The 24,532-nt window shown below is 41.5% G+C and overlaps 1 protein-coding gene across 2 annotated transcripts in view; it reads left to right on the top strand.

Moving 5' to 3' along the window:
* The window catches only part of KDM4C (lysine demethylase 4C), a gene marked incomplete at both ends in the record, with an annotated part of 355,445 nt that overhangs the window by 22,847 nt on the left and 308,066 nt on the right, over positions 1–24,532 (top strand). For both annotated transcript variants that reach the window (XM_080708835.1, XM_080708836.1), the window contains one exon: positions 19,807–20,000. In XM_080708835.1, the coding sequence (XP_080564961.1) occupies positions 19,807–20,000 (194 nt within the window). The remainder of the gene's footprint in view (positions 1–19,806; positions 20,001–24,532) is intronic.

The raw sequence follows: 24,532 nt of genomic DNA, 5'->3' as shown, positions 1-24,532 counted from the left end.
GTTTGGGGATGAAACCCAGGGGCACTTGACCTCCGAACTACACCCTCTGTCCTATTTTTTTATTCTTTAGTTTTGAAACAGGGTCTTGCTAAGTTGCAGAGGGCCTCACTAAGTAGCTGAGGTTGTCCGCGAACCACGAACCTCTGGTCTCAGCCTCCCGAATTTTGGGATTACAAGTGTGGTTCCTTCTGATTTTTTTTTTTTTTTTTTTTTTTTTTTTTGCGGGTTTGGGGGTGGAACCCAGGGGCATTTGACCTCCGAGCTACACTCCCTGCCCTATTTTTTATTCTTTATTTCTAAACAGGGTCTCACTAAGTTGCAGAGGGCCTCGCTAAGTAGCTGAGGCTGGCTGCGAACTGTGATCCTCAGGTCTCAGTCTCCCGAATGCTGGGATTACAAGTGTGAGCCACCACGCCCAGCTTCCTTCTGATTTTTAAAGCATATGTATCTAATAAATTCTGTTTATTTGGGGAACTTCATTCCATACCATTGTTTCATGTTGAAATATTTATTATCTATCAAAAGATGGAGCCAGCCATGCTTGATGCTGAGACATGAGGATCGTGGTTCACAGATAGCCTCAGCTACTTAGTGAGGTCCTTTGCAACTCAGCGAGACCCTGTTTCACAATTAAGAATGAAACATAGAAAAATAGGGCTGGAGGTGTAGCTCGAAGGTAGAATGCCCTTGAGTTCCATCCCCAGTACCACCAAAAAAAGAAAAGAAAGAAAAAGATAAACAGAGGAAATAGTGCACAACTCCACTTAGATTTGTCAGGTATTAATATTTTGCCCCTTTTGTTTTATATTTCTCTGTCTTTTATTTTTGTTTTTATTTTTATTTTTTGTGGTATTGGGGATTGAACCCAGGGGACTTCTACGTCTGAGCTATACCCCCAGCCCTATTTTTTATTCTTTCTTTTGAGACAGGTCTCATGAAGTTGGAGAGGGCCTCATTATATAGTTGAGGCTGGCTGTGAACCTATGATCCTTCTAGTTCAGCCTTCCAAGTACTGGGATTTAAGCATGTGCCACCATACCTGGCTTCTCTGTCTTTCCTTTTTTTTTTTTTGGTGGGACTGGGGATGGAACTCAGGGTCATTCTACCTCTGAGTGACACTCCTAGCCCTATTTTTCTATTTTTTTTCTTTCCTTTCTTCCTCCCTCCCTCCTTCCCTCCCTCCCTTCCTCCCTCCCTCCCTTCCTTTTTTTTTTGCAGTACTGGGGTTGGGACCCAGGAACATTCTACTGCTGAGCTAGACCCCCAGTCCTATTTTTTATTCTTTATTTTGAAACAGGGTCTCACTGAGTTGCAAAGGGCCTCACTAAATAGCTGAGGCTGTCTGTGGACTTCGATCCTCCTGTCTCAGCCTCCCAAATGCTGGGATTATAAGCGTGCACAGCTTTCTCTGTCTTTCTTTGTCTCAATTTCTGTCTCTGTTTTTCTCTTTGCAATAGAATTTGAAAGTTAGTTGCAGGTATCATGGCAGCTCACTCTTACGTATATCAGCATATGTCTTTTAATTACAAGGCAGTTCAACATACTCTAATATATACTCCTGATATACAGGCCATATTTATATTTTTCAGTGTAATCTACAACCCCTTATCTTCCCCTGATAATGAGTGTTCTCAGGGATTCCCCCTTCAGCTAGTAACTGATCTACAGGTGATACTTAGGTGAATATTTTGTTCCCCAACAGTTCCATTTTGCTCAGTATATTTAGCATCCTTGTTTTCTCCCATTATTATATTATTTTTAATTATTTCTTTTCCGTACTGTGCGTTGAACCCTGAGGTGTTCTACCTCTGAGCCATACCCCACCCTTTTTTGTTTTGAAACAGGGTCTTGCTAATTTGCTGAGACTAGCTTTGAATTTGTTATCCTCTTGTCTCAGCTTCTCCAGTATTGGGATTATAGGCACGCATAACCACTTGATTATTATATTAATTTAAAACCTTTATTACTTTGAAAGTAAAATAGGCTAAAAAGCACACAAAATATTGCTATACTTAGCCGGGTGTGGTTGCGCATGCTTGTAATCCCAGCATTCGGGAGGCTGAGACTGGAAGATCATGGTTCGTGGACAGCCTCAGCTACTTAGTGAGGACCTCTGTAAGTTAGTGAGACCCTGTTTCATTATAAGGAATAAAAAATAGGGCAGGGGGTGTAGCTCAGAGATCGAATGCCCCTGGGTTTCATCACCAGACCTGCCCCCCTCCAAAAAAAAAGATTTACTATACTTTGGATTTGTGTGTGTGTGTGTGTGTGTGTGTGTGTGTGTGTGTGTGTGTGTTTTGGTGGTACTGGAGGTGAAACCCAGAGGCTTTCTAACTCTGGGGTATACTCCCAGACCCATTTTATATTTTATTTGGAAACAGGGTCTCACTAAGTTGCTGAGAGCTTCACTAAGTAGCTGAGGCTAGCTTCGAACCTGTGCAATCCTCCTGTCTCAGCCTCCCATGCGCGGGGATCACAATCGTGCACCACCATGAAGCGTATGCCACCAGGCCTGGCTTTGGAATGTCTTTTAAAGGCTCATATGTTGAAGGCTTGGTCCCCAGTGAAGCAGTTTTCAGAGGTGGAGTTTTAAGAGAGTGATTGATCGTGAGGGCTCTGACCTAATGGACTAATTCACTGATGGGGTCATAATCGAATATACTATTGGAGGTGTTGGAAACTGTAGGAGGTGGGCCCTGCTGGAGGAGAGTGTGTCCTAGAAGGGTGTATCTTGTCATTGACCTGCTTTCTCCTTCTGTCTCTTTTCCTCTTCTCCCTCTCCTTCTCCTCTTTCTCTCTTCTTTTCCCTCCTTCCCTGTTCCCTCTCCCTTCCCTTCTCTCCTCCCCTTTTTCTCTCTTTGTGCGTGTGTGCATACACACACGCACAGACATATCTTGGACCGAGATGTTGTATATCTGACTGCTCTAAAATAGAATAAAACATACTACTCAGTGTCTTTTGTGTGTGTGTGTGTGTGTGTGTGTGTGTGTGTGTGTGTCTGAGGATGAAACCCAGAGGCATTTGACCCCCGAGCTACACCCCCTGCACTATTTTTTATTCTTTATTTTGAAACAGGGTCTGATATACAGGCCATAGTGGCTGAGGCTGTCTGCGAACTGCGATCCTCCAGTCTCAGCCTCCAGAATGCTGGGATTACAAGCATGCGTCACCATGTCTGGCAGTGTCTTTTTTTTTTTTTTTTTAACTTACTCTTGGGATCATTGACCTCTTTATTCCTTTCTTTTTTTCATATATAATTAAGAGTTAAAAGCAACATATTTGGGGCATTCCAGACAGTTTACATCAAAAGGCCCCATGCTAGCCCTCTGCATTTGATAGTAAAATTGCATAATCATTGACTGTATGAGGTTGGTGGACTTCGGCTTGCTCTGCTTATCAATCTACTGCTTGCGTTTGAAAACCAGTTACTCATTGGCACTGCTTCAAGGGAACATTGACTTTAGACTTCAGATTTGAGTAACTTTAGTTATTAAAATCCAATGAACAAAATCCAATGGTTTGTAAACACGCCGTTTTAAAACATCCTCATAACTTACAGATTTTAGAGCTAGGGATCTGTCATTGTGGTAGGTCCTAGAAGGCATAGTATTTTATGGAATTTCTATAGTCTCTGAGGGAGCATTTAGCAGCTCCTAAGCTGGGCTGACATTTTCAGTGTACATGAAGAAAGTGGTGAGAGAAATGTTGTAAACTACTGCTGGTAAACAAAACCAATCACACTCAAGACTCCTGGATGCAAACACATAAAGAATAGCTTGTGTTTGCCCTCTTCAGTAGATGGAGAACAAGAGAAAGGATGCGTTAAAGACAATGATGAAGAGTGAGTGGGACAATAACTGTCTGGAGTATTTGAAATCATTGTAGTCAGTGTGCACAAGCAAGCCCATGTTTTGTTTTGCTGTTGACTACTTTATGTTGTTTAATTCTTCTGTTCAGTATTTACATTGTGCTAAGAACTGGTCCATTGTCATTATTTTAAATGAAAGTATAGTCATTAAAATGTAGATCATTTCCCCTAATTTCTAGTTAAGGCTGTTTCCTTTAATCCTCAGAATGGTTACCTTTTTTTTTTTTTTTGGTGGGGGTAGCAATTCTTGGAGAGGGTGTGGAGAGGTGAGAGATAGTTGTTTAGTGTATGAAGATGGATATAAATCCTGGTTCCAAAGTAGTTCAGAGTCTTAGAGGGACAGGAAAGACAGTGGGTGTATCGACTTGCCCGTAAAGGCAAATATGGAGTTCTGTGAAGCCTGAAGGAGAGGCACTTAAAGGAGGCTTGAATTGAAGGAAGACATTCTGTATGAAAAAGGACATTTGACCTTTGCCTAGAAGGCTAAGTCTAAGCCGAGAGAAGGTCAAGTAGGAGCTGGGTAAATTTGTGGACAGGACCACACCTGGAAGTCTCAGTGTTAAGCTGAAATTGGCAGAGCAAAGATTTGAGGAGGGTGAGAGAGACCTGGAGCAGGGAGTGGGGAAGGGGAAGTCAGCAGATATTGTAGAAAAGAATTCATTGACCTTTGAAGTCAGAGCTCCATCTCTTTGTTCTATGTGTTCTATGTGGGAGCCTCCATTAGTGTAATGACAAAGCAAGTCATTTAGGCTTTTCTTCTCTACTCTTTTGGCCTGCATTTTTTAGCAGTATCTGTCATTTCTGGCAATATCTATTGCATAGCATAACGGTGATTCTCCTAATGATAATAATGATTCATGAAATCAAGGTTTAACAGGGAAGTTTCATATGCTTTGCTGAAGAAGTGTTTTATGTTCATAATCGATAACACTAGAAGGATCTCTAAGGATGTTTCCTGTGTTCAGAAGTCTTCTCTGCATTATTTTCTGCATGGTGGCAGGTAACTTCTCCCCTAATTCTTATCTTCTTCTTTAGTGCCTCATATAACAGGCAATGCAGACCTCAGTGGCTCAACAAGCTTCTCTAATCTTCAGTGTCAGAGTTCCCACAGAACAGTGTAAGCCATCTCTGGATACGAAATATCCAGATACTTTTCTTAAATAAAAATAGGAGATGGCATTTCATCAGGAGTGCGGTTTCCTTTGTGTGTAAGTGTGTCTCATGTGGTCCTGCAGTTCACTGGAGGAAGATGCCGCTCCTTGCTGAGAGGGCAGCTGCCTCACCATTACCTTCAGCTGCTGCCATCTCTCACTCTTGTTGGACCTGACAGATCATTTTGCCCTTGCTTTGAGACTTGGCTCCTTCACTGAATCATGCTCCTTCTCCATTGCTGTTGCTCCAAACCTTGGAAGGTGTCCACCGCCCTTTCCTGTACCAGCCAGGTACTCAGTGGTCTCCTGTGCCGGGGGTGGCCATGGCACAAGGAATTCTCTAGTTTATCCAAATGTCATGTTGACTAAAGTAACATATGGAACCTTTCCAAGAACAACACTGTCATGTTGGAAATATTGGGACCTGTTAAGGTCATGCCCTGTGTTCTTCTCGCCTTCAGTCTGGACCATCGTTTCCTACCGTGTCAAGGCTCCAATGCTCACTTTCCTCTCTGGCTTTCCACGCTGTTAGGAGATACTTCACCAATAACTTTGTTTATTTATTTTGTGGTCGTGATTGAACCTAGAGGCATTCTACCTCCTTGCTATACTATACCCCAGCTCTTTTTTTTTTTTTTTGGTGGTAGTAGGGATGGAACCCTTCTACCTCCATGCTACACTCCCAGACCTATTTTTATGTTTTTTATTTGGAAACAGGGTCTCTTAAGCCAGCGAGGCTGGCTTCGAACCTGCGCGATCCTCCTGTCTCTGCCTCCCAAGCGCGGGGATTACAAGCGTGCGCCACCACGCCCGGCTACCTCAGCTCTACTTTTATTTTTTATTTTGAAACAGGGTCTCACTAAGTTATAGAGGGCTTAAGTAGCTGAGGCTGTTCTTGAACCTACAATCCCCTACCTCAGCCTCCCAAATACTAGGGTTACAAGCATGTGTCACTATGCCTGGGTTAAATTTTATTTTCAAATAGGATCTTGCAAGGTTGATTAGAGTTTCACTATTTGCTGAGGCTGACCTCTAACTTGTTATCCTCCTGTCTCAGCCTTCCAAGTACTAGGATTACAGGCACGCACCACCACGCTCAGCTTGCTCAATACATTTAATATAGGCGGGGGCATAGTCCTTTTAGGAAAACAGATCTTAGATATAAACTAATTGTAGTCTCTTTTCCGTCACTGAGAGTTGTTTACAACTGAAGTAATTTTGTTGATGTATATCATTATGGAGAGTTTTTGACTGGGCAGTGAATTTGGGGTTGAACATTTTTTATTATTACATAAAGTATTTGGAAAATGACAGAAAGTGAAATAAGCCTGCATATATCTATGTGACTATTTCATCTGCAGTAAGTTCTGAATGCAGTGATGTCAGGCATCATTTCTCACATACTCTTAATCCCTAGTCCCTAACATTGTCTGTTTTATACATGTAAATAATTATAGAATGTATGAGTGCCTGGCATTGGAGAAATACCCTGGGGCTATACTGTGGAGTTCCCTGAATGTTTTTGGTTGTTTTCCATAGGTCTTGAAGAACTCTTTCATATATTATTATAGTAGGGGTATGGTAGAATCAAAACCATGCATTAGAAAGTATGATCTGAAGCCTAGAGTGGTGGCACATGCCTATAATTCCAGTACTTGGGAGGCTGAGACAGGAAGATCACAGGTTTGAAGTCACCTGTAGCAGCTTAGTGAGACTGTTTCTACATAAAAAATAAAAATAGGGCCGGGGGTATAGTTCAAATTTAGAAGACCCCTGGGTTCCACTATGAGTACCACACACAAAAAGGGTAATCTGATAATGGACAGCTTCATGAACTGGTACAGCATGAAGCTTGGAATGAACAAGGAGGATGAAGAGGGGGTTCAGGTGATCTTTTCTTGTGTTTTTCTGAGTGCTGGTATGGGGAGACAGTAGTTTGAAACTTTTAGTCTCAGAACCTCATCATCCTCTTAATAAATATTGTGGTCCTCAAAGAGCAACAGTTTATGTAGATTATATCTACTCTTATTTACTGTATTAGAATTAAAAGAACAAATATTTAAAATATTTACTTAATTAAAAATTTATTATATAGAGCTGAGCGTGGGTGGTGCACATTTGTAATCCCAGTACTTAGGAGGCTTAGACAGGAGGATCTCAGATTCATGGCCAGCCTGAGGTTCGTAGTGAGGCCTCTGCAACTTAGTGAGACCCTGTTTCAAAATAAAGAATAAAAAATAGGGCTGGGGTTGTAGCTTGGTGGTAGGACGCCATGGGTTCAATCTCCAGTAATTAACATGCATGTGTGTGTGCACGTGCGCACACACACACAACATTATATAGCAACGTGAATATTTTTTATAAAAGATGGCTTTTTTCAAGATAAAAGTTGAATAAGAATAGTCACAACTTTACATTTTTAAGAACTTCAATAGGATGATGCAATGTTGAACTTTTTTTATTATATTTATTGGTGACAGGATGGCTTTTATGGGTAGAGGAAAACATATATTTGCCAAGAAGAGGGGTACAAGTGGGTGGTGGAGGGTGTGTGAGACTGTTGCTGGTTTGTGTCATAAGTGCAGGGTAGCACACGTCCATAGTAGGGTAGCCAAATCTCTGCTGACCTGAGAGAATGGCAGCTGGCCATGGGCACCCGCTGATACCTGTCTGTCTTTTCTCTGGCCTCTTGAGATAGCAAGCTGTGTTAAATAGCACAGAATATTTCACCCTTTCACTTACATAGTCAGTGTCAGAACAACTTTGTCTTTGCTTCAGATCTTCATCTCTAAAGGGAAGAAGGAGACTACCTCTGAGGTTCTTCCCAGCTGAAAAGTGTTTGTTTTGTGATAAGCAGCTTTTCTTTAAAAAGATGAACGGAGCCAGGTGTAGTGGTGCATGCTTACTGTCCTAGTACATAGGAGGCTGAGACAGGAGGGCACAGATTCCAAGTTAGTCTCAGCAACTAAGTGAGATCCTGTTTCAAAATTAAAATAAGAAATGAAAAGGGCTGACAGTTTAGCTTGGGGGTAGAATGCCTCTGGGTTTGGTCTGTAGCATGCGTGCGCATATACACATACACACATATACACTTGTGAATTGAATTGTTTGATAGTGAATTTTTTTGAGTTCCAGGTTTATTTTGCATTAAAAGTTTGTCAGATCAAGAGCCGCTTCATAAAAAACCTGTTGGATGAGGCATGGGAATCTTTTCATTCAAAGATTTTAGATTTAATGGCATTTAGCCATAGATGACTTTTTTTTCCTCTTCCTGCAGTGGGATTGCTTAAATACCTTTGTCCACCAGATGGTGGTCTTGTACAACAAATTGATCTAAGGCTGTGTGTTTCTAAATACAGTTAACGTACAACTGTTGTGCAGTACAACTGTTAGAATCTCCAGGACAGGTTCTTTTTATTTTATATGTTTATCATATTAAGGTAGCATTTATTCTGAAATAAAAAACTTGAAGGCAGGACAGTATCTAAATTTCACATTCAAGTCAAACATGTTATCATCCCAGTCATGTTTTGGTGCACAGATAGCTCTTGGCCTATGGGATTATGACTTTCAGGCTTTAGATCTCTGAGGTGAATCTTTTGGTTAATCAACAGTCATTATCTGCTAGCATGTTATGAATGAAGTCTTAGTCTGCATGATTCCAACTTATGTTAGGCAGTAACGTAGTACTAATTTAAATTGCATTCAGAATCTTCCATCAGTTCTGGAAGCCATTTCAGGAGGGTACTGCTAGGGCAGCAGGGCCAGGATACTATGGGATTGTTGAGGGAAGAGGAGTTAAAGCTCAAGTTATGAGGCTGTGCCCTTGGATTGGTGGCACAGGAGAGGATTAAGTGGAGCACCAGCCTGTCTGTGGAAGAACATCCTAAGGAATATATACCCCAGAGCACACTGGGCTGCCACTCAAGGTAAGGAGCTGGGCGTGTCCAGGCAGTGACTGTCTGATCTTATATTAAAATGATAGAAAAGAAAATTGGGCTGGATAGAATATGAGTAGACTTGATCCTATTTATTTTGACTCTTTTTACTATCAGCTATTAAGTTTGACGACTGAAGTATACTCAGATGTTAAAGTGCTAAATTAGTAAGCCAGGACATCTGAGTGGTCAGTGAGAGATATGGGCAGTGTAGGAATAGCAGGCTTTTGCCAGTGCAAAGTGCTTGCTGGTTAGCTGGGGAGTCACAGATGGGTTCCCTAAGTAGCATATACAGTGTGGACAGGGTACCATGGGCGGTACGACTATATGCACAATATGAGTCTAAAGAGTCCAAGATTCCCAGTCTGGCCCAGTCCTCAAGGGCCGGGTACACATCAGACATGGTGTGTAACACGAGGGCCGAGGGCCCTGGTGTCTGTGTGCTCTGGATGGGCAGTGTGTACGGTGCACCTGGAGCGGTGGGTTTCTGAGGGTGTTAGAGAAACAGCAGAGAGAATTTCTAAAGGGAAAAGAACGTGAAACTAGGAGGCGAAAATCAGTTTAAGTGCCGCATTTGGCTGGTGATCATAAAATAAGTGATGATTTTGGTGGAAGGAATCTTGGGAGTATCAGATACCTAGACTGTGTACCACCAAACAAGCTCTGTTGTTAGTGGGCTTCCGGGGTCCCAGGAGCAGAGTTAGAGCGAATCCCAGGAATCTGATCCTAACATTAATTAAAAATTTTAGAGAAGGATATCAGATCACATGCATAGATGAACCGTAAACTGAAATGCTACAGCTTGTGTTAGATTACCCTAGTTACTGGCAAAGCCAGGAGACCTGTTTTCCCATTCTTGTTAAACTTTTTTTTTTCCTTTTTCTGTGGTACTGGGGATTTAACTCAGGGGCATTCTATCTCTGAGGTATAAACCCTACTTTTTTTTTTTTGGTGGCACTGGGGGTGGAACCCAGAGGCTTTCTACCTCTGGGATATACTCCCAGACCTATTTTATATTTTATTTGGAAACAGGGTCTATGTTCCTGAGAGCCTCACTAAGTAGCTGTGGCTGGCTTTGAACCTGTGCGATCGTCCTGTCTCAGCCTCCCAAGCGCAGGGATTATAAGTGTGCGTCACCATGCCTGGCTTTACCCTGCTTGTTTTTTATTTTTTGTTCTTCAAACAGGGTCTCACTAGGTTGCTGAGAGTCTGGCTTTGTTGCTTAAGCTGCCCTCGAACCTGTGATCCTCCTGTTTCATTCTCCCAAGTACTGTGATTACAGGTGTGAGCTACATTCCTGGAGCTGGCTGTACTTTTTAAAACAGTCACCAGGAAGGAAGGTTAGACTTTGCCCATGCTGTGTGCTCTGCAGCCCTGCCTGTCTTGGATTAGTATCTGGAGAATTTCTTTGTTCAGAAGGAGCTTTTGCTTGGCCTGGCCTTGCCCGTGGGTTAACTGAAGGACTTTGATAAGGCCTGTGTATTTGCAGGTCAGCTCCTGTTAGATCTCATCCTTTTTCATATTTACAAGCAGATGATAATCTAGATTTCATCTTTATTATGATTATGATGCTTTAAACTTTTTTTTTAAATTAACACATAAAATTGTACATATTTATGAGGTACCATGTGCTTTGTTTATTATGATTTTTTTTTAAGATATGAAAACAAGTGGTTTTTTTTTTTTTGAGAGTTTGGGGATTGAACCCAGGGCATTTGACCTCTGAGTTACACCCCCTGCCCTATATTTTATTCTTTATTTTGAAACCGGGTCTCACTGAGTTGCCGAGGGCCTCACTAAGTAGCTGAGGCTGTCCTCGAACCACCATCATCTGGTCTCGCCTCCCAAATGCTGAGATTACAAGCGTGCACCACCACGCCCGGCTGAAAACAAGTGTTTTAAAGCTGGTCTTGAGTGGTGTGTGCTTCTAATCCCAGTACTGGGAGGCTGAGACTTAAGGATTGCAGGTTCAAGGAGAGCCTCAGCAATGTAGCAAGGCTCTCAGCAACCATATAAAAGTAAATGTTTTGATGGCGATTTGTAAATAGAGTGGTCAGATTAAAATAACTGTTGTAGAACTATTGATCTACAACTAACACTCACACAAGTTAGAATCAGTTTTATTTTTTGATACTGAGGAGTGAATTGGCACTCTACTTCTGAGCTATACCCCCTGCCCAATTTTATTTTTTATTTGGAAACAGGGTCTTCACTAGATTGTTAAGAGCCTCACTAAATTGCTAAGGCTGGTTTCAAACCTGTGGTCTTCCTGTCTCAGCCTCCCATGTACTAGGATTGCAAGTGTGCGCTATCATTCCCAGCTTCTAGAATCTGTTTTAGAAAGGATCAGAAATATGGGTCAGTGTTTATACCAATGTTATTTTCCCAGTGTATTTACCAATTCCAGTATTATTGTTGTTATTATTATTATTATTGTTATTATTATTATTATGTAGTGGGGGTGGAACTCAGAGGCTTTCTACCTCCGGGCTATACTCTCAGACTTATTTTATATTTTATTTGGAAACAGGGTCTCACTAGGTTGCTGAGAGCCTCACTAAATAGTGAGGCTGGCTTCAGACCTGTGCGATCCTCCTGTCTCAGCCTCCCAAGCGTGGGGATTACAAGTGTGTGCAACCATACCCAGCTACCAATTCCAGTATTATTTACCAGTGTATATTAATTCAGTTCAATTAAATGCAAAGTGACTTGTATATGTCACGAGAGAAAATGGTGATACAGATTGTTTAACCATGAAGTGTTTTATAATAACAAACATTAGAAAAATATGTCTGATACAATGATGAGTGACTTGACCAGATAACTGTGTATAGATAGATCTCAAGATCTTGGAATACTCACTTATTTTCTAGTAATGTTCTCTTCATCATAATTCATAAGGCATCCTTTTTGTTCGATACTGAGGATTGAATCCATGGGCAGTCTACCTCTGAGCTACACCCCCAGCCCTTTTTGTTTTTTATTTTAAAACAGGATATCATTAAGTTTCTGTGAATCTTGCTAAGTTTCTGAAGTTGGCCTTGAACCTACAATCCTTCTGTCTTAGCCTCCCAAGCGTTGGTTACAGGTGTGTGCTACTACAGCTGACACTTTAGAATCTTAAGCACGTTCTTTCAGTATTTTCTGAGTTTTGCAGCATCTAGGTGGTAGATCTTCTTTAATTATTGGATTTTCTAATGAAGTAATATCTTCCTCTGTGAATTCTTGATTTTCAGAAAGTTTGTTGATCATTATTAAGTCCATTGTGGAGTAGTGTGTGTAGACATTGAAACTGAGGAGAGAGGAAGGGTTTTGGCTTTGTTTGGAAATCAGCCACAGAAGGATAATGTTAGGTGCTGAGGATGAAGGCAGGAATGGGAAGGAAGAGAAAGTGGTTTAGATGTTGCTGCTGGGAAGGATGGAGTTTGCAGTGATGGCAGTGAAGGCGGAAAGCCGTGAGTGGGAGTTACAGGATAGGGTTTCAGTTGAGTGTGGGGGGCCAAGGGCCTTATAGACTCTTGCTGGGCACATGTGCCAAATCCATTGTTGATAATTCTGCTACTATACAGATCTGGTTAGTAAGAATTGTGTCAGTTTAATCAGTTGTTTTTTTTTTTTTTTTTTTTTTGGTGGTACTGGGGTTCCTGGAAGCCCTTCTACCTCCGGGCTACACTCCCAGACCTACTTTTACATTTTTGTTTGGAAACAGGGTCTCCTAAGCCAGCGCGCGCGGCTGGCTTCGAACCTGCGCGATCCTCCTGTCTCTGCCTCCCAGGCGCGGGGATTACAAGCGTGCGCCACCACGCCCGGCTAATCAGTTGTTTTTGTATGGCCAGCCAGGGTTTTGTATAAAGAAAATGAGAACACAGACCTTGAAATGTGTAAAGCAGAAGAAGAACTCGAGTGTTTCATCATTCTCCAGGGCCCTTCTCATGTGTACGGGCAGGTGATTCAAGCGCTTCTACCTGGTGGACAAGCAGAGTGTGTTATCAGGTCCCCTTGGCATGTCACAGGATTGTCACCAATGGATTTGGCACATGTGCCCAGCAAGTGGGCAGAAGTAGCACAGCCTTCTTGTCTGCCACTCTGCTACCTCGCCCGGGCCCAGGCCCAGGCTCCTTTTTTCTTTTTTTGGTGGTACTGGGGGTGGAACCCAGAGGCTTTCTACCTCTGGGCTATACTCCCAGACCTTTTTTATATTTTATTTGGAAACAGGGTCTCACTAAGTTGCTGAGAGCCTCACTCAGTAGCTGAGGCTGGCTTCGAACCTGTGCGATCCTCCTGTCTCAGCCTCCCGAGCGCGGGGATTACAAGCGTGCGCCACCACGCCCGGCTGGCCCGGGCTCCTTTTACAGTTTTTCTCAGGACAGAGCTGGATCCTGCTTCTCCTGGAGTTGGTGATACAGTTTTCACAATTACATAGGCTTAGCATTTCCCCATTTTTATTTAACTGGCTCTCTTTGGCTATATATGTGTTGGAATTCTATACAGTGATGACAAGATACACCATAATATAGAGTGAATTCCTGTGAGGCTTATGCCTCTTGGATAATCTCAGTCCAGTTAATGGACACTTACGGAGTACCTGACGTACCTATGTAGGGCTGGGCAAATGTATGATTAGTTTTAAAGTAGTTTTCTCTGACTGAGGATCATAGTCATTTACTTGGTATTTACTGCCTGTCTATAAATCCTGCTTCTTTCATTCCTTTTTATTTTATTTTATTTTTTTCGGTACTGGGGATTAAATCCAGGGGCATCCTACCTGTGAGCTATATAACCCTAGCTCTGTTTTTTATTCTTTACTTTGAAACAGGATCTTTCTAAGTTGTGGAGTGCCTCACTGAGTAGCTGAGGCTGGTGACAAACCAGCAATCCTCCTGCCTCAGCCTCCCAAGTACTGGGGTTACAATTTGCGTGCCACCATGCCCGGCTACCACCACCTTTTTGACATTCCGGGCTGCTTTCCTTATGGATGTTACCTGGGTGGGTCTTTGGACACCTGAGTTTACAATTCCTTTTTTTTTTTTTTTTTTAAATGAAATTGGGGATTGAATCCAGGGAGGGGTATTCTACCTCCTAGCTATAGCTCTAGTCCTTTTTGTTTTGATACAGGACCTCGCTTAGTTGCTGAGGCTGGACTTGAACTGTGATCCCCTTGTCTCAGACTCCCAAGCACTGGGATTACAGTTGTGTGCCACCACGCCAGGCCTCCTTATCATTTTTATTTTTGCCATCAGTCTATATGATTTTGTTGTCTCTAAAGTGCTGCTTCACTTCCAGTTTCTTTATTTATGACTCTTAACTTATTAAGCAAAAGTTTGTCTTATCTATTTTTTTCTTAATTTTAATTTTTTTTGTGTTTTAATTCACACACACTATATATATATTTTGGTAACACAATAAAATTACATAGTTTATTTTTTTGTGTGTGTATGTATGTGTGGCACTGGGGATTGGATCCAGAGCATTCTATCTCTCAGCTATACCCCCAGCCCTGTTTTATTTATTTTGAAAAAGATTTTCAGTAGGTTGATAAGAGCCTCACTACTTGCTGAGACTGTCTTTGAACCTGTAATCCTCCTCTCTTAGCCTCCCAAGTACTGGAATTACAGGTGTCCACCATCACATCTGATTATATAGGTGTATTTTTTTTTTTTTCGGTACTGGGGTTTTTTTTTTTTTTTTTTTTTTTGGTGGTACTGGAGGTGGAACCCAGAGGCTTTCTACCTCCGGGCTATACTCCCAGACCCATTTTATATTTTATTTGGAAACAGGGTCTCACTAAGTTGCTGAGAGCCTCACTAAGTAGCTGAGGCTGGCTTCGAACCTGTGCGATCCTCCTGTCTCAGCCTCCCAGGCACGGGGATTACAAGCGTGCGCCACCACGCCCGGCCGGTACTGGGTATTGAATTCAGGGGACATTTTACCTCGAAGCTATACCTCAAGCTTTGTTTTTCTTATTCTTTATTTTTGAAACTGGGTCTCGGTAAGTTGCTGAGGGCCTAAGTAGCTGAGGCTGGCCGCAAACCTGTGATCCTCCTGTCTCAGCCTTCCAAGTATTGAGATTACAATCGTGTGCCACCACACCCAGCTCACATAGGTGTATTTTGACAATAGATGTGAACATATCCTGCTACCCCCTCACACACCGCAGCTCTGAAATACCATTTCTCATGTGGTCCAGAATTATTTTCTGTCTTAACTACTGAGCTACATTTAGGTTAAGACCTTTAGGGAATTGCTAATCACAATATTTCTTCTGACACATTGTCTTGTGCAGTACCATTTTACAGGCTGTATATGTATTATATAAACAAGTACCCATTGTCAAATACTATTTAGAAAGTGTGGAGTTAACCAAAGTTAATAGGCTTCCTGTACCTTTGGGTCTGAGCAGTAGGATATTTTAAAACCTTTAGCTTTGCCTGTCAGCACTGTGACTGAGAGAGGAGAAAAGGAGGTCAAAGAGTATCACTACAGTATTCAGTAGGACTTATGTCACAATGGAAATGCTTTGGGAAATTTGCGCTTGTGCGATATTTGCACTATTCGTTTATTGTGTTACTTGCACTATTTGTCACGCCTTGCTGGACTTCTAATGTGGCATGCTGCTGCCAGGGTGTCCTTCAGTCTTCTGATGACTGAGCACAGTCACAGTAGAAGTCAAGGGTGGCCTGGTCCTCAACAGGTCCTCACTGCAGTTGTGGGTATTGAAGACTTGGAAGTTTTTTTAAACTGCGATCTGACTGCCATCTGGCATGGTGGTGCACACTTATAATCCCAATACTTGGGAGGCTGAGACAGGGGGATGGCAGGTACAAGACCAGCCTCAGCAATTACCGAGACTCTTATCAACCTAGTGAGACCCTGTTTCCAAATTAAAATAGGACTGGGGGTGTGTAGCTCAGAGGTAGAATGCCCCTGGATTCAATCTCTAGAGTCACACACACACACACACACACACACACACACACACACACACACACACGAAAAACAAACCTGCCAACTGATTCCTGATAGGAGGAAAATGCAGTGATTCAAAGTTCTCAGTTCCACAGGTGCACAGATCATGGTCCAGTGGTAAGTGATTTCAGAAAGTAAGTGCAGGGCAGTGGTCTGAGAGAGCCTGCTAGAATGCTGACTGTCTGACAAGAGTGAGGGGAGCTGGGCACTGGGGAGGAAACGTCTGCCCACTGGAGGTCAGGGGAGTGGTGGATAATAACTCATCCACCTGCTGAACATCGAGTGGCAAAGCTTTGTTAGAGGGGCTTGGGCTAGTGTGCAGACTTTCTGCAGAGACTTGATGGCTTTAAGCTTTGAACGGCTTGGCAAAATCTGACTTGTCATTTTGGGGCTTGTTTGTTGCTGAGGACTTTCTGGAGACTGCTTTTACACTCAGTTCTATTACCAGTCCTCACGTGAAACAGCTTGCATTATAGGCTTTGGGAGTGTTTGTGTAGGCTGGATGTACCCCCTAGCGGGAAGACTGTTGTTGCTTTATGTGTTTGCCACTACTAAATGTTAGCTCCTTGGGTCTTTGTCGACAACTGATGCTGAGAGCAGATGATGATACATAGCATTTTAAAAGGATCAGAATTGGAAGCATAGAGTTTCAGACAGCTACTCTAATCATTACTACCTTGTGCTTGGTGTGGAGCAGGCCTTTGGGGACAGGTAGTCAAGTTATTCAAAAGTAGTGATAGTTGGGCATGGTGACACATGCCTCTAATCCCAGTAGTTGGGAGGCTGAAACAGGAGGATCATAGGTTCAAGGCCAACTTCAGCATCTTAGCAAGACCCTTTTTCAAAGTAAAAGGTGGGCTGGGAGTGTAACTTGGAGGTAGAATGCCCCTGGGTTTATCCCAGTACAAAAAGAAAAAAGAAAAAAAAGGAGTTGAGAAAGTAAGATTAGAGAATACTTAGAGAATCTTTCAAAACCAAAATGAAAGCAGAATCGTCTGATAATCTTACTTTATTTTTCCTGGTACTAGGGATGGTACCCTGGGGCATTCTATCTCTGAATTACACCCCTGCCCTATTTTTTTTATTCTTTATTTTGAAAAAGGGTCTCACTAAGTTGGGGAGGGCCTCACTACATAGCCAAGGCTGGCTGCAAACCTGTGATTCTCCTATCTCAGCCTCCAAGATATTGGGATTACAAGCATGTTTCACCACACCCAGCTTTAGCCTGATTTTTTATATATATATATATATATATATATATATATATATATATATATATATATTTTTTTTTTTTTTTGGTGGTACTGGGGGTAGAACCCAGAGGCTTTCTACCTTTGAGCTATACTCCCAGACCTTTTTTATGTTTTATTTGGAAACAGGGTCTCACTAAGTTGCTGAAAGCCTCACTAAGTAGCTGAGGCTGGCTTTGAACCCGTGTGATCCTCCTGTCTCAGCCTCCCAAGCGCGGGGATTACAAGTGTACGCCACCACGCCCAGCTGGCCTGATATTTTTTTTAATGTGTAACGAAAATGAAAGAAATGGTCACATGTAAGATCAATTGACATAATTATTGAGAGGCCTTTTCTGTACACACGAAAGAATTTAATAACCCTTTGTGTTAGCATCATGAGGAGGTTGACATAGATAGGAAGGTATTCCAGTTTTCCCATGATTGTATAGAAATGTGCCCACTTCAAGTTAGATTTTGACTAGTAAAAAGTATATGGAGAAAATATAGTTTGCAGTAATTTCTAAGCAGTTGTGAACTGCAGTGAATTAATGATTGGTAAGTTTTATTATTAAAACCAAAATCTGTTCCTATCACTTTAACTTACATGCCAGTGATTCTGACCTTCTCTCTTTTTTTCTCCCATCACCAGCCATGTTAAGTTACACAAAACTACAATAGTTCAATAGTTTTGCCAGAGTTTAGATAGTATTTTTTTCAGCATGAATTTATGTGTCTAAATGTCTCCCTCAACAAATGCGGTTAGTATTTAGTTGCAGGATTACTACCAGCATAGTGATCTGTGGTTTAGAATAGTGCTGAGAGTTTTTCAAATAATTAGTGTGGAATTTTTAGGAAAGGATGTATCACATGCTACAATTTTTATTTATTTTTGTGGTACTGGGAATTGAAGCTAGAGGCATTCTACCTCTGAGCTACGGCCCAGCCCAATTTATTTTATTTTATTTTTATTGGTACACTTCAGATCATAATGTGGATCATATTGACAATGGCATATATTCACACAGTATTTGGTGCCCTCCTCCCCACTTTCCCTCCCCCCTCCCAACAATAAGTGTCCAGGTTGACCATGCTACATTCATACTTATACACGTATTCGAATGTCGCTCCTCCATTAATCAACCTCAGTCTTCTTCCTCTCCTCCCCTTCTTTTCCAGCTTTGCTCAGGTTTCCCCTCCATTATCTGGAGTCCCTCTAGTGTTTCTAGTTTGGGCATTTTATTGTTATCATTATTATTATTTTTGGTGGTACTGGGGGTGGAACCCAGGGGCTTTTCTAATACCGGGCTATACTCCCAGACCTATTTTATAGTTTTATTTGGAAACAGGGTCTCACTAAGTTGCTGAGAGCCTCACTAAGTAGCTGAGGCTGGCTTCAAACCTGTGTGATCCTCCTGTCTCAGCCTCCCAATTGCGGAGATTACAAGCATGCGCCACCACACCTGGCTATTAGTTTAGGCATATTAGAGAAAACATATGTCTCTTCTCTTTCTGTGCTTCAGCCCCAGCCCAATTTTAATTTTATTTTGAAACAGAGTCTTGCTAGATTGATGAGTCTCACTACTTGCTGAGGTTGTCCTTGAACCTACAACCCTTATGTCTCATCTTTCCAAGTACTGGAATTACAGACATGTGGCACCACGCCTGGCTCACATGTTACAATTTAAATGGATGTGAATGAAGCTAATCATGGTGGTGTACACCTATAATCCCAGTACCTGGAATGCTGAGACAGGAGGATCCCAAGGTCAAGACCAGCTTCAGCAACATAGTAAATCTCTGATCAGCCTAGTGAGACCCTGTTTCAACATAAAAAAAGGGTTGAGGATTTAGCTCAGAGGTAGAATGCCCCAGGATTCAATCACCAGAAACACACACACACACACACACACACACACACACACACACACACACACACGAGGGGATGATAGAAGATTTTTTTGCTACTGGTTCCTTTTTTTCTTTTTCTTTTTTTGGTGGTACTGGGGTTCCTGGAAATCCTTTTCTTCCGGGCTATACTCCCAGACACCTATTCTTTATATTTTTTATTTGGAAACGGGGTCCCTTAAGTCAGCCAGGCTGGCTTTGAACCTGCTCAATCCTCCTGTCTCCAGCCTCCCAAGTGCAGGGATTACAAGCGTGTGCCACCACGCCCAGTGCGGCGCTGCTGGTTTCTTGAGATGTGTTTGATATTGAATTTGACCTCTAAATGAATGTGCAAAAACAAAATTCCAACCCCCCCCAAAACAAAAACGTTTATCAGAGATGATGATCACACATTGGATCATCTGCCTTGAATTAAATTGTGTGTGTGGTTTTGTTTATTTATTTATTTTGCTAGCAGCAAGTGGGAAATGGGACTTTAACTTTCATTTACATTTGGAATAATGTAGTTACTTGGTATAATTTTATGCCAGTAGTTGTATAGAGCCACATTATGCGGGTAGTAATTTTGGATTAATTATAATGGTTATTTGTGCATGTTGCTCTTGAAAATGATTATTTTATTTTTTTGTGAATTAGAATATACAGTGTAATTATTGGTAGATGGTGATTTGATTAGTAAATGTTATCGTTCTTAATTTGTTAACATTTGGTTTCTCTTTCTTTCCTCTCCCTTTCCTTGTTCCAGGGTGTGGATGAATGGAACATAGCTCGCCTAAATACAGTCCTGGATGTGGTTGAAGAAGAGTGCGGTATTTCTATCGAGGGCGTGAATACCCCTTATCTCTATTTTGGCATGTGGAAAACCACATTCGCATGGCACACCGAGGACATGGACCTCTACAGCATTAATTATCTCCACTTTGGAGAGCCCAAGTCTTGGCAAGTTTCTTGTTTAATATTCATGTGCTTCTGAGTTTTGGGATTTGGACATTATGTACACATTGAAGATAATTCTTTAATTTGGTGGATTCATACTTAGATGAGCCGTAAGGATGTTTCTGGCTGTAATGTCTTTCTCTCTAGCCAGCTTTTTTTGGGGGGTGGAGTAGGATATTTGGGTTGAACCTAGGGGCACTATATAATTGAGCTACATCTCTGCCTTTTTTCTTCTTTGCTTTTAAACACTGCTTCAATAAGTTGTCCAGGCCTCAGCCTTCGTGGGGAAGCTGGGATCATAGGCTTGTACTATCTACTCCAGCTTGTACTCAGGCTTTTTCTGAGAAACTATAAACCCAATGCTGACTTGTATATATATAGGTGCTTGCAGACCATTTTGTAGGTCATAAAGTGATCATTTTAGTCTCAAGTGGTTTTTTAGGAATCTTTACTTCTTTAAGCGTTTGTTGCAAGGTATGTGTGAGGTAATTAGGAGTGAACAGTTGTCTAAGCATGGTGGTGCATGCTTGGAATCCCAGTACTTGGGGAGGCTGAGACAGGAGATAACAGATTTGTGGCCAGCCTCAGCTATTTAGTGAGGCCCTCTGAAACTTAGACCCTGTTTCAAAATGAAGAATGAAAAATGGGGCTGAGGGTGTAGCTTGAAGTTAGAATGCCCCTGGGTTCCATCCCTAGTACTGCTAAACAAAATAACACAAAACAAAACAACAAAATAAGGAGTGAACAGTTGACTTCCTGTATGTAGAAATTCAAGTAATCTTAACAATCTTTTGATCTAGCCCCCTTTAAATAAGTGGTGGGTTCCATTCAGTGTGCAGGGGCTAGCAGGAGAGGTGGGGTGAATAAGGAGGCCTGTGAGTGCTCCTTACAAATAGGAATGAGGGGCCGGGCATGGTGGCACATGCTTGCAGTCTCAGCATTCGGGAGGCTGAAACAGGAAGGTCATGGTTCGTGGACAGCTTCAGCTACTTAGTGATACCCTTTGCAACTCAGTGAGATCCTGTTTCAAAGTAAAGAATAAAAATAGGGCTGGGGTGTAGCTTTAAGGTAGAATGCCCCTGGGTCTTATCCCCAGTACTGGAAAAAAAAAAAAAAGGTAATGTGAACACATAAACTTATTTCTCGTATGAGCCTCTTCCCTCGTCTTTTTGAGCAGTGATTTTTAGATGTACTTCTCTGTAAATGCATTATATATCACATTTGCTATCCATTTGTAATTATTAGCCTATTGTTCATGCTGGTGTCCTTTGTGGTCGGTCAGTTTTATATTTGGACTTGTCATTGTTTTAGTCTTAAGAGAATTTAGGCATCAGTTCTGTTATTTTTTTTCCTAATGCATCCACATGCAGAATGACACAAATAGCCACACTTGAAGGATCTTCTTGACAGTTCAGGAAATATGATGTTTCTGATGGTCAGGAATGTGATGAGATGCAGGTGCATGTGCCTGCGCAGTAGCTCTCTTACCTTTAGATAATAGCCTCTTTCTGCTTTTCCTGTTGATTTAGTGTTGAAATACAAGGAGAAAATCTATTTCTACCTTGCCATTAATTCCCTCTCACATTTATTTGGTGAAGTATGTAGTTAGCTGTAAGCATTCTTCAAAAAGTTTGAATATGGTAAGAGTCCTAATGGTAACAAAATGGGCATTTAAACTGGGCCTGGTTGCAGTTTGTACTCCCAGTACTTGGGAGGCTGAGACAGGAAGATACAGGTTCATAGCCAGGCTCAACAACTTAGGCCCCCTGTAACTTAGTGAGACCCTGTTCCAAATAAAAAATAAAATAGGGATAGGGGTGTAGCTGAAAGGTAAAATGCCCCTCACTTCTATCTCTAGTACCACACACAAAAAAAAAAAGAAAAGAAAAAAAAAGGAAGGAAGGAAGAAAAAAAGAAAAGAAAAATATGAGCATTTATTGGAAGCAAAACTTTATTTGGAAGGGTAAAGATCCTAGGGCATATAATACAAATCCAGGCAGTTCCTGACTTGCTGTTGAGTTTTGTGGTCTGAAAAAAGTTTCTGAAAAGCTTTTAAACTTATTTTAAAGATGCTTTATTTGCATATTCCATTTAGAAATTCATGGTATTCCTCTTGATGGAATCCATCAAACTTAAATATTTTAATGGACGGATGGTCTAGGACTCAGAGAGGGCAGGGCATTGTTGATGGGATTATTCTTGCTCAGGGCTAGTTGTGAGCACAAGCTTATGGGCCTGTGGGTTTGCTGTACTTTGACGACATTGTAATGTCTGTTGGAAAGTTATTCTGGAGAACTTTGGGGACTTAGCGCTGGGGCCGAGGAGACGTAGTTTAAGCAGTATGTAGGGTCTTTGGCAGTTTCTCAGCTGTGTAGTTAGTGCACTGCTCTTTCTCACTTTTTCAGTGTGGATAAAATTAAATGAACTGATAAAGGCAGCATGTTGTAAAATCTTATATAAGAAGTTATATTCTGCATTTTGCTTAAAGATTCTGAAAATTTAGTAGCAAATTCTGGACATTTGTTAGTAATTAATGAAGTTAGAGTTTTTAGTAGTAGGGATTTAGATGAATCTTCTGCTTTTTTTTATTTAGAAAGATGATTGCTTCATCATTTGGGAACAGATTGTTGTCTCTAGAAGAAGATTGCGTAGGAAAGAATATTGTGGTCAGATTTAAGACTAGTTCTAGAGTCTTGTGTCTCTGGTAAAGAGTGTGTCTGTTCATGAGCAAGAATATGCCCATTTGCAAAATACTTCTTTCTCCCAGCATATATATTTTCAGTAATTACTTTTTTAGTTATTAAGCATGCAGAATCTATTATATGTATTAGATGTAGATTTATATTATTAGTTGTTTTTAACCTTGACCATTATTTATTATGATAATAAAACATAGCAGTAAGTTATGACAACTCATCTACATTCCATTTTCTAAGATAACTACTCTAGAAGAAGAGCGATATAAATTACTCTATGGATTTATTCCAGTACATTTATACATTTATGAAGGATATTATTGAAGCATAAATAATTTTGAGGTAAACTTTATTATCATTAAAATTCATTTATTTATTTATTTATTTATTTATTTATTTATTTATTTATTTATGCAGTACTGGGGATGAAACCCAGGGGCATTCTACCTCCGAGCAACACCCCCAGCTTTATTTTTTATTCTTTATTTTGAAACAGGGTCTTACTGAGTTGCAAAGTACCTCACAAAGTATCTGAGGCTGGCTTTGAACCTGCACAATCCTCCTGTCTCAGTCTCCCAAATGCTGGGATTACAAGCATGCGCCACCACGTGTGGCTCAGGAATCACTGTATTTGAAGTGAAGTTGGAATGTGGTAGAAGCCATTTGATGTCATCTATGTACTGGGAGGCAGGCAGTAAGCCTGCAGAGCCCAGACTTGAGAGCCCAACAATCAGAGCACTAGTATTTTTTCTAACATGAACATTTGTGGCTTTGGAGAAATATACCTTTGTGGATCCCAGTTTCTTCATCCACAAAATCGGAAGTTTAGCCAGAATGATATCTAGTGCTCTCAGTATGCTGATTCACCATCCGAGTCATAGGCATATTATTATTACTGTTATTTGTGGTACTGGGGACGGGGACAGAAGCCAGGAGCATTCTACCTCTGAGCTACACTCCCAGCCCTATTTTATTTTCAACTTGAAACAGTGTCTTGCTATGTTGCTGAATGCTTCACTAGGTTGCTGAGCTTGTCCTTGAACCTGCTATCTTATCTCAGCCTCCCAAGTACTGAGGTTATAGGCATGTGTCAACAGGCCTGGCAGCATGTACCAAATGAGAGGATGACTAGGTGACAGAACGTTCTGTGTGGGTATACCTGTATGCATGCACTGGTTTCCTTTTCTGATTATCTGTTTCTTGTTGTAACTGCCCTTTACTCTGCGAGAATCGCTTTGACTTCTCTCTGGTGCGTGGCCTCCCTTGTGCTTGAATATCATCCCCTCAGTGTGTTGTCTTCCCCATGTCTTTAGCTTTAGAGCCTGCCATTTAATGTTCACTCCTTCTTGTGCTTTAGTTCCACCCATTGGTATCAGGTTCTGGGTATAATTACTGCAAAGATTATCTGTGACTCCCTTCTTCCAGGTTCATGCCAGAAGATTTTGCCAAAAGACTGAACTGTGCGCTGCCCTCCCTTAGACAGCTGTCTTTGTATCTTAGTGGTTGTGACCATGCTCTTCTCCCTCCTTCTCTCAGCCACCATTCTGCAGCCTGCTGTCGGCACCTTGAAGTTGAGGTCCATATTCTTTTACCACTTTGAGCCATTAGCACATGACACACACGGCTTGGCTGTAGAATTGGTGTCCTTTAGGTAATTCTTACGTAGAATCTGGAACACTGATTTTCTGTTTGTTTGTGGTACTGGGGATTGAACCCAGGGATATACTCCTGACTCTATTTTATTTTTTACTTTGAGGCAACTATGTACCCTTGGCCTTGAGAAGCCCACAATCTTCCTCAGCTCTCCAGTATTGGGATTACAGGCATGTGCCACCATGC

Source organism: Muscardinus avellanarius (assembly GCF_963383645.1).
Source record: "Muscardinus avellanarius genome assembly, chromosome: 13".
Classification (NCBI taxonomy): domain Eukaryota; kingdom Metazoa; phylum Chordata; class Mammalia; order Rodentia; family Gliridae; genus Muscardinus; species Muscardinus avellanarius.
This window is presented reverse-complemented; position numbering and strand designations above follow the sequence as displayed.